General features: G+C 35.3%; 2 protein-coding genes across 2 annotated transcripts in view; both read left to right on the top strand.

Moving 5' to 3' along the window:
• The window catches only part of LOC120626095, a 279,619-nt gene that overhangs the window by 206,886 nt on the left and 56,649 nt on the right, over nt 1-16,084 (top strand). The gene's annotated exons all lie outside the window — the stretch shown is intronic.
• Nucleotides 3,892-8,377, top strand: LOC120626099. The gene is made up of 2 exons (XM_039893393.1): nt 3,892-4,104; nt 4,587-8,377. Exon 2 carries the CDS (start codon nt 4,618-4,620, stop codon nt 5,410-5,412), a length of 795 nt encoding a protein of 264 aa, XP_039749327.1. The 5' UTR covers nt 3,892-4,104; nt 4,587-4,617; the 3' UTR covers nt 5,413-8,377.

Raw genomic sequence — 16,084 nt, 5'->3', positions numbered from 1 at the left:
AATCACGGAGCGTAAATCGAAAATTAAGTGCCGTGTGAAAATGGGCTGGATATCCATGAAGAATCATATGGTAAGCTGTAGCTTTGTGTACGAATTTCAAGATATAATTGAGATAAACTTGTATGTTTCTTAGTTAGAATGTGTTATTACGTATGTAATGATTATAAATATAGACAAAAGCATGAGTATTGTATTGTATTTAATTAATAATAAAGCTACCATACGAGGCAACGACTAAATATTAATACTAAATGGGTTTTATTACCTATTATGATTATTATTCTCATCGCATTCGAAAAATAAATAGAAAATAAAATGTTACACATGCACTTAGATAAAATAATTTAACAGCGTGAAAATTTACCAATACCACTTAGATCTGTTAGTCAACAGGTTTCACGGGAGACTTGAACGAGATGCTTTATCTTCAAGAACCCGTACTTGATATTAATTAAAAGAAAATTAAACTGTTACAAATTTTTACTTTGTGTGTTTATATACAATTATAGATAACTATACCTTTATTGGTGTAAGTAAAAGAAAACATAATGGATTATAGCTCTTAACTAGATGACTTTAACAAACAGTGATTTATTTTTAATTTTGGTAGGTTATTTGTGAAAATGATTATTTTAGTAAGAAATAAAGTCTATTTAGCCAATTACATATTAACTTACTTAGTTTAGGCATAAGTAGTCAAAGTTACTTAAAATGTTGTCATTTTTATGGAACAATACATTTATTCTTATTTATTTATAATATCTGTAAATCTTACTGTTCTGCTAAATTAAAAGACAATAGCTTCAGGAAGTAACCTACCTAAAACAAGATAATTATAAGGTGTCACAATAAGAGCTAGCGAAGGTCCTATTATAAAAATCTTGACCCCATACATAAACACGTCCACAATATGTTAGGAGACTGCACCCACTACTTATGTGGTTTATTTACTATTTTCAAAATTTTGCGCATAGGTCGTACACACAGTGTAAACTAATAAAAAATGCACGATATCTTTGCAGCCTGATTTTGATGTTAAATAACAATTAACGCAGGGTAACAAGGTAATAAACAGTCAGAAAGCACAATTAGGTAGTTGGTTTGGCTTTATTAATTAATATCTCCGAACCCCAAATTGGTTTCAAACAAAAAAAACATTAGAATTAACGAAGAAAAAATATGTTCCTATCGGCCGAATTTCGGTGTAGATACAAAAAGTGCAAACTATTGATACATTTACGATATCTTTGCATCTTGATTTTGATGTACCTAAATTATATAATAATGTTGAAAACTATTAGAACATTACAATATCTTTGTAGCATAATGTTGTTGTTATATATCTAATAATTAGCGCAGGGTAATTATGGCTTCAAGCAACCACAAAACCATAAAATAATTAGTCTCGGGAACCTCAAATTGTGTATAAACAAAAAAAACACTAAAAACTTAGAATGTTGCGTTTGTCCTATCGATACAGTAAGTATATTAGCTAATTTGGTTGCCTCTTATCTCAGCAATAGAACCCAAAGAGTTTGCATAAATGATGCAAAGTCTCAAGGTTCAAATACCTCAATGGGTGTCCCACAAGGCTCGATTTAGGGTCCTTTTCTATTTTTAGTGTATATAAATGATCTATCGTACCATGTCAGTGGAACATGCGACATTGTATTGTTTGCAGATGATACATCTCTAATTTTTAAGACTGATAGGAGTAAAGATAACTCTGACGAAGTAAACCGTGTTATGTCGCATGTGTCGCACTGGTTTACAGTTAACAACTTACTTTTAAATGCAAAAAAAACAAAGTGTGTCGAATTTATCTTACCAAATGTAAAGAAAATTGATAAAAATATAATGATAAATGGTGAAACACTAAAAATAGAGACTTCCACAGTTTTTCTGGGCGTGACCTTGGATAATAAGCTACAGTGGGGTGCCCATATAGATTCACTAGCGGGTAAACTAAGCTCGGCTGCCTACGCAGTCAGAAAAATTAGACAGATTACTGACGTTGAAAATAGCTTGGCTAGTTTATTTTGCGTACTTTCATAGTGTTATGTCCTATGGAATCTTGTTATGGGGTAAAGCAGCTGATATCGAAACTATATTTATATTGCAGAAACTGTACGGTCAATATATAAACTTAAATCACGCGAATCCCTCCGTGAGAAGTTTAAAGAAATAGGCATACTTACTGTAGCTTCACAATATATTTATAACAATATAGTATTTGTAAGACAACATATTAGTCTTTATAAACAAAAAGTGGACATAAACAGTCGACTTACAAGAAATGGTCATGAATTAGTGTCATCTGCATATCGTCTGCGTAAGGTACAGGGATCATTTGTGGGATTGAGTATACGCTTTTATAATATGATTCCTAAGGTGATTTTGGACCTGCCAATGCACAAGTTTAAAGAATTTGTTAAAACACATTTATTACAGCGAGGTTACTATACAATTGATGAATTTTTTAATGACAAGGTTGCTTGGAAGCATCCGGCTCCACTTTCAGCTCTCACAAGATAGAAAAATGAATGTTAAAATGCACAATGTGAATTGTTGATGTTGGAAAAGAGCAACTGCTGAGTTTCTTGCCGGCTTCTTCTCGGTAGAATCTGCCTTCCGAACCGGTGGTAGAATCACTACAAACAGACAGACTTGACGTTTCAAAAGTGCTTATATTAGGCCTACTTGAAATAAATGAATTTTGAATTTTGAATTTTGAATTTTGGGGCCGTCGACATGCTCCACTAGCTAGGTACTAGGAACTAGGCCTTAGAATGTTTAATTGACGTAAAAATAGTTTTTACACTTTCTTGCCTAGTACGTAGGTCTCTCTATAAAATACTGTAAATAATAATTAATAATAATAATGGCCCTCGTAACTTATTCTCGTACATGACCAGTGGCGTGCATAGAGGGTATCCACAGGGTATGCGGATGACATAAAATGAAGAACATCTGCCGTAAGAGTTATAAAAAACTTAAGGATAGGCATTGTTAGAGTTATAAAAAGCCGAACCTTAAGTATTTATAACTCGTACGGCAGATTTTCTTCATTTTATATTATCTGCATACCCTGTATGCATGCCACTGTACATGACTATATTAAAGTAAGAGAAGTTTAAAGAAGTAGCAAAAAACGTAGTGTTTATATATTCCTTTATAAAAAAAAATCTCACCTAGGTTAGAAAAAAAAATTTGGCACAACATTATTCGAATGAAAAAGGAATGTTAATTTAATAGAGCGCAGGGAAACAGGAGATTGTTAATAGTTAAATAGTAAAGTCTGCTTTAGAACATAACAGTAAACCTACTGTTGTATCTAAAACTGATTTATTTATACCTATATTTACGAGTACGTGTTGTTTATTTATAATTTATCCAAATATAACCTTGCTTATTATATAATCTTGCTTAACTCCAAAGTTTACATAATGAAAAATCTGTAATGATTATTAATAGAATTTTGTGGGTATGAAAACATTAAAGGAAAAGTTAAACAAAGTCTCGTCAACGCGATCTTAAATGCTACTTACGTGGCCGCTCTGTGCTCTTTTACATTTCCATTGCAATTATAAGTTGCCTAATTTTTCATTCTCTTAATATATTTCTAAATTTTAATAAATAACTAAGATAACTGCGTAGAAGTACTCATAAACATATTAAGTACTCCCTTACTGCATGAAAAAAGAAAAAACAAACAAACTAACTTTCTAATTAAATATTAAGTTAAATTTAAAATAGTACGATAGTAATTTAATATTGTCAAAAAAAAAAACATTGGAACATCACAGCCGGAAGTATGAATGTACTACAGCAGCAACGTTCAAACTTCAGGTGTTCAAACACCTTCAAAATGTTCGCGTTGTTTTCTTTTTCTGTAGCTCGCCTCGTGAACGCTTCTGTAGCAATTTCCCGCGCGTTCCCAGCGCCCCTTGCGGCCTTGCTCATAACTACTACGCGTCATGTAGACTTTAGTTTGTACATTGTAGTGGTGACTGATTATTGTTTGTTTCCAAAATAATATAATTTTCTTTGTGTTGGTGCTATAAAAAGTGGAAAAAGGATATTTGTTTTAAAAGGTTTATCAAGGTAAGTTTTGTGCCATTACAACTTTTGATTATGTAATGTAGGTACGGAGTCAATAAAAAACTTTAAGGTGATAAAGTATTTTAATGATTTAATTCTATTGAATATTGTTATAAACTTGGTCATTATTACGTCATAACTTTAAGCACATAGTATTGGCCTACAATGTGTTGATTATTAACATCATTTGTTTCTAATGCGATATCATTATAACCTCAAATGTAGTACTATTAATGTAAATTATTGATAAAAATTGTATGGACATCGTTTTTCTATTTAACATTCTGCAGGACTAGGTAGCTTTATTTGACCTCCAAGTAGCTACTTTAAGTAAATTTGTGCTAAATATTGCAAAATTTCATTACGATATTTAGGCGGGAAACTACTCTAATATGAGCAACAAGCGACGCAAACATACGCGTAATTGAACATTAGTGGAGTACGTCTCTCACTTGATTTTAACCATTCACGTTTTCATATTTCAGGTGAATATATACGAAATTTAAATCGAACATTATGAAGCAAACCTTAAATGGGAAATCCAAAAAAAATGGATATCACTCGGATGATGATAATGTAAGATATAAAATTAACACCAAAATTTTGAATAGTGCTACAAAAGCATCAACATCTAAAAAGGGGACAAGTACTAACGATGATGACAATATCAGATATAAGTTGCCACCACCACCACCTCAGAAAAACAAGTCCAATGAACGGAAGCCAAAGCTTAAACCGAGGATAAAAGTTAACTTTTGGAGTAATAAGCAAACAAGCAGAATAACCAAACCAGAAATAAACAAAAGAAGTAATCGAAGACACACAGTAGGTGGTAGCATTAAAGAGCTGATAGTAAAGCCAAAAACTTCAGCTGTGAAAGTGCGCAAGCGAGTTTCTTTCCTCCCTTCCCCGCTTTTCTCTGATAATCATATACCTATGGTGACGGTGCCGGACGATTTGACCATACAATTGAATGAAGAAGAGGCCAATGACCTTGCTGATGACCTTAACCTAGCAAATGCTAATAGACAATTGGAACAGAGATCCAATGAAAACTCAAAGAAAAAAGCTAGAGCTACATTAAGCCAGACTAGTCCTACAGGTGCTAAACGTAAAAGAAATTCAGATGACGCTGATCCTAGACATCAAGGAAATGATAATGAATTAGAATTTTTTTCTAAATATGTGGTGCAAAAGTTGAGGAGAATGGAAACAAATCAGCGAATTTATTCTGAAAACTTAATAAACACTGTCCTTATGTTGGGGCAGCTTGCTAAACTAAATGTAAAATCAAAAATATCAGAAGCATAATATTATATTTACAAAAGTATATTTATTGAACATAATATTTACAATATATTTGTAAAAACTCCCTTATACATTGTATATTTGTAGTTAATTGAAATTAAGACTTAACTGTTATGATTCAAAATTAAATATTAATGAGCGCAGGCTATTCTATAATAAGCAGTGGTTCTTATACTTAAAAAATTTAATTCGAATATTTTATCTGACTAAATGGCAAGAAATTTCACATTGATATAAAATATTCTTTAGATTATAACCCACTAACTCGCATTGAAGCAGCATGGTGGGTATAGGACCTAAAATTCGATCCTATGATAAAGAAGTCCTTTGCTCAGCAGTGCAACTTTATTAGGCTGCGGATAACAATAATTATAGCATAGTCTGTACTTATAGCATAGCACATAATATGTATCCTAGGTAACAACATTTTCACAAAACCAATCATGAGTTAAGTAAATACAATATAAAACAGAATGTTAACTTTGAACTGTCTTAATTAAATCACATTTTTTAAAGTAACTAGTTTGTTAAATAAAATGTGTGGTGACTAAAACTATGTTATAAATTCTATCATGTTAATTATATGGATTGTTGTACTTTAATATTGTTTTGTATTTATCTAAGAAATTATATTGTTGTGTCACTAAAACTTCAAGTGTTCAAAGTTCGTAGTTATTTTATAAACCACAATTATTTATGAGAACTCCTTTTAATGTGAGATTTTTCATCATATCACCTCACATTCTCTGTGTTCTTCGCAAGGTTTAGTTTAGATGATAACATTATTATGTAATGTATTAAGTATAAAATGCAAATTCCAATAAAACATGATGTAGTTAAGCTAGATTTTGTTACATAAATAAGCGCACAGATAAAAGTAAATAGTTTATTGTTGTAAAATTATTTTTATAGCCACTATGACTTCTGTGTTAAGAAAACTTCAACTTTCAGAAACTTTCTAAATAAATCCAAATTCATCCCAATCCAAAAATGGTTGATATTAACAAGTAATACACACGAAAAATTGTCTTCATTATATTCAATTGTAAAAATTCGGCATCAATATATTGGTGTTCGGAAAACTCGAAAAGTAGTTAATGAATTATTGACATGATGTTGCATTTCTAAAATAGTGATTTTCTTTCTTTTCTAAAATGTGGCCAGTTTCATCATTATTTTCCAGTTTTGTTATGTTCTTGCACATATTTGCTTTATTTTTCATGTTTTATTTGCTAGAAACATTGTTTATCAAAGTGCTTTGTCAAATGACATATTAATATTCAGCAGTAACTTCAGGTAAAGCATAAGACTACATTAAATTCAGTCCAGTCCGTGTATAAACCGATTAGGGGTATGTTAGAACTGCCATACCTCTCACATTTTAGTTTTAGAAAGCATCCTCACATACTACCAGGCGAGACTGTAGAAGTTAATAAAATATATTCACATTAAATATAACATAGAAATAAAAAAGTTAATATATCTACAGGAGCCAGCTATACCTATAAGTTCAATAATTTTTATTATTATAAATTAATATCATAATGTCTAATGAGAACATCAAAGAAATTGCTGAGACTAAATCTTATGAGTCTTCAAACTGTTATCATCATCATATAAAATAAAATATAAAATTCAAATTTCAGCCAGCATATGGCTTAACACCTCTAACCTGGTTACGCACATTGCTGAGCGTAACCAGGTAAGAGTTAAAATTAAATAGCACTATCGAAATTAAAGATGCATCATCATGAGATCTCATTAACACTTCTTGATTGACACTGATTCTCTAGCTGACTTATGGCATGAATTTTCCTATCTTATTATTTATCTATATGTATTATAATGACGCTGAAGAGTTTGGTGTTTTTGTTTAAACAAGCTAATCTCGAACTGCCAGTCTTATTATATAATTTTTAATTTTATAGCAATATTTTTGGGGTCTCGTAGGAACCTATAAAGCGTGGGCGGGCGGTGCCACGCGGAAGGTCGGGGAATGTTTAGAAAAGCGGAAGAAAGTTTGTGTGAGACAGAACTAATATGCATAGTAACGAACTTATATCTATAGATACTCTATCAGTTTATGTAGTTTTGTAAATATCTTGATTTGTATTTTTTATTTGAATATGCTGAAAAATATTAATATATTGAAAAATGAACTTTTCAGCAACATTGTTATTGTTTTCTTGTTTTTAAATTGAAATACATTTTTTTTAAAGACCTCTCAAGATTGTTATATTTAGCAAATAACGAACGACAGAGTATAGTTTTTCTTGGACACTGAACAATGAATACCTTGGTTGATTTATCCTGTCAATAGATTCATCCATCACAACATAAACCTCTGGGAAATGGATGGCAACTCTATCACTTATTAAGTTTAGGATTTATGAATGTAATGTTCTTTCAAGTAAATATTATGTTTATTTATGGCTGCGCTATCCTAATTTGTGAGTATTTGGCATTTGTTTAAATATTTTACTTGAATTAATTGTAATAAACGAATTTAAATTATGAAGCAGTGGCCTTGGTATAAGATTTATATGTAGACATTTTCGAGTATCGCATTTATACTGTGCATGTGCACTGTAATGCTAGAGTAAAATGGACTTGTCTACCCTGTGTTAAAGCTCAAATTCGTCCACACTTATTCAAACCGTTTTCGGGCAGAATTGCTTTGATAATGGACTCTAAAATGATTGCCATAAGATCCACTTTACTTTGACGACATATCGTTTCTATGCTCGAGAGCGAGTTTACGATTGCGAGCATGTAAAGCTTTTACAAAGGGTGCAGTTCAATGACTATTTTGTATGTTTATAGTAAGATAATATTTTTATTAGAGTAAATATTGAAATGTTATTTGAGCAATTATGCTGGCTCAATTCTGGAAAAGCATGTTTTTTTTTGTTTTGAATATATGTCAAAAGTTGACAACGGCCTTGATAAATAAAATTTATAACATTTTTTTTGTATAATTTATTTTACCTTCTTTATGAACCCATCCACTCATTATTGCAATTCGGTTTTGATCGTTGAACCATGAGTTAATTTACATATATTATTATATGATTGAAGCGTCTAATTCAGCGGGTCAATGCGAAGAGATGAAACCAAGTAAAAAATGGTAATTCAAGTTGGTTTACCATGGGCACTAATATTAAACCATTCCCGTTTATTGTTAGGTCAAGCTTATAAGTTATAACTACATACTCGTATTTATTGGTTAACTTAAAACTAAACTACAAGACATAAGAATCCCACATCAAACTTAATTGGTAATTTTGGTGATAGTATTTTTTTGTGTTTACCATCTCACGGCCCAAAAAAACAATTTTATAGTTAATTTGAAGCGGTGATAGCGCATTGGGAAGGAGCTCGACTTCACTTTCGGGGGGCCGAGTTTGAATCCCAGCTTGCAACTCTAACTTAACATATCATTTGCTTCAACGGTGATGGAAAACATCGCGAACCTTCAACCCTGAGTTCTTCATAATGTTCTCAAAGGAGTCCACCAATCCACACTGGGCCAACGTGGTGGATTACGGCCTTAACACATTATCATTGTAGGCCCGTGCTCTGTAGTGGGCCGCTAATGGGTTGATGTGATGATGATGATGATAAAAGTTGATATTTTCCACAGAATTAAGAACATACAGAAACCGTATACCTGCACGACTCATATTAAAACCACAAAAACCATCGACTCTAAAATGGAGAGTGTTCTGAAGAGTTGTTAGCATTGATACCTCCTTCCCTTTTCTCTGATCGCACCTCACGCCGTAGAAATAAATTTCACCCTCATCATTTGGATGCTTGGTATTCTTTTACTATTCGAAATACCAGACCATTTCTACCACGCACTTGCAAATTGTGGAACAATCACACATCTGATGTGTTTCCTCAAAAATAAAATCTAGGCTATGTAAGGGGCGGATAAACAAATTCAAGCCGGCAACGCATCGGTCGCTCTCTGGTGCTGCATATGTTTATGGGTGGCGGTGATCACTTAACATCAGTGGGTCACGACTTGATCGTTTGCCGCTATTAATATTTAAAAAAACCACTCCATTTTAGTAGTGTGCAACAGTCAGATTAACGTTGAACCGAGCCGATGTCCGAGCCCTCGCAGGAGGCACCCTTGGTTCGACGTCTCCCACTCTCCCCCCGATGTCGTCGAGCCCTGGGGCTCTTCTAATGGCGAGCATTCGCGCTCGCCCCACTTCCCCGGTGACGCCGTAGCAAACCCCTCAGGTGCTAGCGGCAAGTGTCCTTCCGAAAAATGAAAATTTAGTAGTTTGTCTCGAACAGGCGGTTAGTCGATTCATTCCATTCAGCAGTAAGTAGACAGTAATTATTTTACCTCTAATGTTCTAAATGTTTACAATAAAATAGGAAAAGTTTGTGAGCTAGCAACATTCCGTGGGTGTGAAGTGAGACGTGCGTGGGGCGTTATCACTGTTATTGGACACAACGCACTGCATGCAATTATGGCTGAATGAGGGTTCTGTATGATCTTGATTCTGTGACTTTTTCCGTAAATTTTAAGAAAATTGGTTATATATTGCCTTTTTTAGGTTTGCCATGGTTCAAATAATCATAATATTGTAAGTTTATTCATAAATAGCCTATATCCACTGCTTGACCTAAGGCCCAACAGCAGGGTTTGCTCTTAATCATCATGCCGCTGGGCATATATGGTAGTAGTAGCACAGTACGCTGCTGCCCTTTTATTCCTTAGTCGCCTCTCACAACAGCCCGCGGAAAGAGAAAGGATGGTGACAACTGTATTCAACTCTGCCTTCACCACACGGCACAATGAGCTTACTAATGACAGTTATTTCGAATTACACACAGCCTTATGTTTTCAGTTTCATTTATGAGTGGTTACTAATGAATACAGAAAAGGTATTACCTACCTAGGTAGATAGAGAGAACAATTAATGTAAACTAAAATATATATCTACCATATCTAAGCAGTTACCTACCTACTTATGTACTAAAAATATTCAAATTTCGTTTCCCATTGAGATATATTAATTGAAATATCAATTAGGTTTATTATTATTTTTTGTATTAATCGATATACCTATCTATATTATAAATAATATCCTACTGATATTATAAATGGGAGAGTGTGGATGTTTGTTACTCAATCACGCAAAAAGGGCTGAACTGGATTTGGACGGGATTTGGATGAAATGCATGTAGCCTTTGACATGGAAAAAAACATAGGCTACCTTTTATCTTCTAAGGTAATTCTTGACTTACCAACACACATTTAAAAAATGTGTAAAAACTTATCTGATACAGAGAGGTTACTATACATTTGATGAATTCCTTAATTACAAGGTAGATTGGAAGCAGCCAGCCTCGTTTCATCTCCCGCAAGATAGAAAAATGATTGTAAATGTTGATGTTGGAAAAGAGCAACTACTGAGTTTCTTGCCGGCTCTTCTCGGTAGAATCTGCTTTCCGAACCGGTGGTAGAGTCACTACAAACATACATACTTGACGTATCAAAGTCCTTATAAAGTAGGCCTAAGTACTTGAAATAAATCTAATATTTTTTTTTTTTTTTTTTTAATTTATTGTTCAAAATAAAAAGTTACAAATATTTTTCCAACATAATTATCCATCCCCTTAGAAACTATGCGTAAATAAATTGAATTTTAAATTTTGAAAAAATTTTATCGCGGGAAATAAGAGAGTTCCCGTGGGAATAAAAAACCTTTATCCACGCGGACGAAGTCGCGGATATCAGCTAGTCAGCTTGTGAGCAATATTTTTGTCAGTTTGGTTTGTTGGTATTTTTTTTTAACTTAAACAAATCTCCCTCTTAGCTGATTATTCAATAACATTGCGTTCGATTTCAAACCAATTTTATGCAGAACGAATCAGCATGCGTTTTAGAGGCTTCGGCCATCGCTAAATTATTATTACCCTACAAATGCCGTGTTGAAACCGATTAAAAGAAGGTGGGCAGGTACCTACTAAGTTCATTGGTTCGTGTTACGAACTAATTCGCTTTAATTATTGGTTAGGTACATTGCTAAACGGCAGTTATGTAGGAAGGTACTAACTTAACTAAAGAGATGTATGGTATCATATTAGGTATGCTATGCTCGGAGCTAGTACATAAAATAATAAATTTTTCACGAGGGGTTAACATCTTAACTGCGGCATCGTCTCTATACCCTTTTCACTAAGTAAAATTTTCCCACTATACAAACTTACATTTCTTGTAGACCCTTTAAGATACACACATCGTTATCTAACCCCAAAGTAAGCGTAGCTTGTGTTATGGGTAGGTACTAATATTTATGAATAATAAACATAAACACTTATAATATACAGAGATATAAAACGCTTTTCCTGGTAGGTACCTATTTCACGGTATAAATTTTGTTGTCATTTTATGTAGTTAACTTTAAAGATGCTTAAATACTTCAGTAAGTACGAAGGAATGCGTGGGAGTCAGAATTCCGTTTGACCTTTATGCAAAGTAAACCTGGGAAACATGGCATTTTAGCTTCGATAAATAATAATAAATGCCTTTTATATGTGCAGTCTACAGTGTTCGAGTTATATTTGTTGCAAAAGTAAAATACACTCTTTTAAAATCAGTAGGCTCTTACTTGGTGTCTTTCTAGCGAAGACTAACCGAAATTGGTTCCGAAAGTCGGGAGTTCTGGTCTTGTTATTCACGGACACTTTTTGAGGCGCGTAATATATAGATAACTAGCTGACCCGCGCAACTTCGTCTGCACCGAATCGGTAATTAGAGGTTTCAATATCTTAAAAAACCTACAAACAAATTACAACGCTACCAGGTCCAGTTTTATTTCCAAACTATGTTATTCGCGGCCGGGCGGCCCACTGCATTTTGTGACTTAAAAGTCGGCATGACATCTTTGGAAAACATCGTTATATTTCAGCCAATTTACCATATGCCTTGCGACTTGCTAGTCTTTAGACGTGCTAGATCTGTGAAGAGTTATGTCCTTTATCTCCAACTATATTTATCAGATCTTCATTAAAATTTCACAATACATGCCTGTTAGTATACACTTTCAAATAAAAAAAGAATTATTAAAATCGGTTCAAATTTAACGGAGCGGAGTTTTTGAAGTAAATATTGATAAAAATTTTCATCCCGTTTCCCGGAGGAAACTTATTGTTTATCGGTATAAAATGTAGCCTATATGTGGACCCGGAATACCAGCTACCAGTATAACACATTTTATTTCAATCCGTTCAGTAGTTTTCGTGTGATGCCAGGACAGACGGACAGACAGACAGACAGGCAAAAATTAAATAAAAATCTGTTTTGGGCTCAGTATCGATTATAAAGTATACCCCAATAAAAAATTTCAAAATATATTAAATGTACAGAAATCTTCCAGTTACAGTTTTATTATAAGTACAGATTAGTCAACCAATCCGCACTGGGCCAGAGTGGTGGACTACGGCCTAAACCCTTCTCATTGGAATTTGTAGGAGGAGACCTGTCCCCGTAATGAGCCGTTTGTGGGTTGATGTAATGATGATGAACTTGTATTTACGTGCGGCTTTTTGTCCACGCTATCGATAACGAGAACTGACATAAAATCGGAGCTGGTGGTCCATACAACTTCTAACAAACCGACTACCGATGTGTAGGCTATTTCGGTGCGGGAATCGCAAGATCGGGTCGATTGTTTAAAATCTTATCCACGTGGTAGTAAAGCTTTTTGGTCCCTTTCGAAGTCCATCGAAACGAATTTTTGCCGTCCTTCGCTGCCACCCCTTTTGAAACCTGACGGGTCTCTGGCTTTTACTGCAACAGATAAAGCTAACCTCTTAGGATCTCTGTTTGCAGCTAATTCACAGCTAGATTCAGGAAGTGCCTCACCACCAACCATACCTTTTTGTGACTCTGTCATGCCAGAGATACGCATTCGACAGTGTGAGGTTTTAAAAGTGCTCCGCAATCTGGATGTGAATAAAGCCAGTGGTCCAGACGGAATTCCAGCAGTGGTTCTTAAAACCTGTGCTCCCGAATTGTCTCCTATTCTAACACGTTTATACCGCCTCTCCCTTAAAACCACTCAGGTCCCGAAAGCTTGGAAGATTGCCAACGTGCAACCTGTTCCAAAAAAGGGTAGCCGTGCCGACCCATCTAACTACAGACCAATTGCTATCACCTCTTTATTATGTAAAAGTCTGGAGCGTGTACTTAATAACAGACTTCTGGCATACCTAGAAAACAACGAACTCCTGTCAGACCGTCAGTACGGTTTTCGACGAAATCGGTCAACAGGGGATCTTTTAGTGTATGCCACGCACATCTGGGGTGAAGCCATGGATAAGCACGGTGAAGCGCTCGCCGTTTCACTCGATGTATCGAAAGCTTTTGACCGTGTCTGGCATGAAAGTCTTCTGCACAAGTTTCCAGCCTACGGGTTACCCATTAGTTTTTGCAACTGGATCGCTGATTTCTTGAGTGGACGATTTTTTCGGGTTGTCGTCGATGGGTCCTCGTCTGACCTAATGGCCATCAACGCTGGTGTCCCTCAGGGATCGGTTCTTTCCGCTACGCTCTTCCTGCTGCATATAAATGATCTGTTAAAACCCGGCATCTTTGGGTATGCAGATGACAGCACTGTGACGGTTAGATACATGTCCAGTCCACGAGCTAGTGGAGACGAAACTCTTGTGCTCAGAGAGGCCTTGGTGGAACGCGTTAATCTGGCCTTAAGCGAGGTGTCCGATTGGGGTGACACTAATCTGGTACAGTTTAATGCTTCCAAAACCCAAGCGTGTTTGTTTTCCGCCAAACGGAGTCCGTTCCCCCTAACTCCGACTTTCCGAAATGTATCTGTGCCAATCACGAATAGTATTGAGCTCCTAGGTATCAGCATTTCGTCCAATCTAAGCTTTGGACAATGCATCGAGTCCAAAGCTAAAACTGCTGGCAAAAAACTTGGCATCCTCAACAAAGTTAAGCGCTACTTCACGCCAGAACAGCTTCTAACCCTGTACCAAGCTCAGGTTCGGTCGTGCATGGAGTACTGCAGCCATTTATGGGATGGCTCTGCCAAGTACCAGCTCGATGCTTTGGATTCGGTGGATCATCGTGCTAGGAGACTCATTGGCAACGACCTTGTAGTCAGTAGACTTCAAAGCCTTGAACACCGGCGCAAGGTTGCTTGTCTGGCTGTTTTCTACAAGATACATTTCGGAGAGTGTGCTCAGGAGCTATTCGATTTGGTCAAACCATCTCCTTTCTACCATCGAACTGCGAGGCACCAAAAGAATCTGCACCGTTACGTGGTTGAAATACCATCAACACGTACGAAGCGTTTTGCTTCTTCCTTTCTGATCCGCACCGCAAAGGCCTGGAATGCCCTCCCATCTTCCGTCTTCCCTGATACCTATAATCTGGGTACCTTCAAATCAAGAGTGAATAGGCATCTTCTAGGCAAGCGCGCTTCATCTTAGGCTGCATCATCATTTACCATCAGGTGTGATTGCAGTCAAGCACTTGTCTATATACTTTAAAAAAAAAAAAAAAAAAATCCGGCTTTATCGAATCGATTGGCTCGCAATTGAAACTCCGCCTAAGACTCGGCCCCCGTTATCGGTCCGATGGACTAAATTGTACTGATAAACTTGCGATACAGTTTGACCACTGACATTAAGATAGGTTGCAGTGTGTAGATCGAATTTGTCCTTTACCCTTTCTCAGTTATTGTAAAGTCTTCTGTCCCGACGTTTATCACTACCACCTATTAAAGACCATTACCTAAGAGTCTAAATTCGATATAGATATAAACCCGCCAACCCGTATTGGAAAACCGTCTGAGGCTCTATAAGTCAGGACGCTTGTACCTGGCAGAGAACGACATGTACTTGATTAATTATCTTTATCTTCACATATTATAAAGAAAAAGTGTATGTCGGTCTGGGCGCAAAAACGGAACAGAAAATCTACCGAATTGATTTTCATACGATTTTCACAAAAGAAATTAATTTATAATTACGATTGATTATGTAACTTTAAATTCCTTTTTAAATTACTTAAATTCGACCTATTGTTTAGAAGTTACGACTGGTGAACAATTGTTAAAAGCAAGAAAAAAGCCGCGGACCGCCCGGCGGTGTATGATATAGTTTGGAAATAAAACTGGACCCGGTACGAGGCGAAAATGTTCTAGGTTTTTTTAAGATGTAGACCTTATCACAAGAACTTATGAAGCGTTCATACATTTAACATGTTTCACCTAATGTTAGGTGATGAGGTTAACTACATTAATTAACTTAAAATTAAAGCGGGGCGGGTTCCAAACGCGCCCTAGTCTAAGAAGAGCCCGCAACAAACTCAGCCAAGTTTTTCCTTTGTTATCACCATCTCACAGTCGAGTTAATATTTATATATTAAAACCGGTACCTAATAGGTAACCGATTTGATTTAACCGGGTAAGCTAGTTAATTTATAACAATCAACAGAAACGACTATTAGTGTGCGTAATACCGACAATAACAGATTTTTTAACTAAAGATTACAATAATACTATAGAAACTCTGGAATCAGATAAAAGGAAACAGTCATAAAAAGAGGGATTATTGCTAACTAGCTGGCCCCGGCGGCTATATCTCTATCTCGTCGGTCGTTACCAAATTTAATAGCATA

This window comes from Pararge aegeria, chromosome 8, assembly GCF_905163445.1.
Source record: "Pararge aegeria chromosome 8, ilParAegt1.1, whole genome shotgun sequence".
In the NCBI taxonomy this organism is placed as follows: domain Eukaryota; kingdom Metazoa; phylum Arthropoda; class Insecta; order Lepidoptera; family Nymphalidae; genus Pararge; species Pararge aegeria.
This window is presented reverse-complemented; position numbering and strand designations above follow the sequence as displayed.

Bases quoted from the DNA above. Each gene is read 5' to 3' on its own strand.
- LOC120626099 (XM_039893393.1), top strand. From the start codon at position 4,618: ATGAAGCAAACCTTAAATGGGAAATCCAAAAAAAATGGATATCACTCG.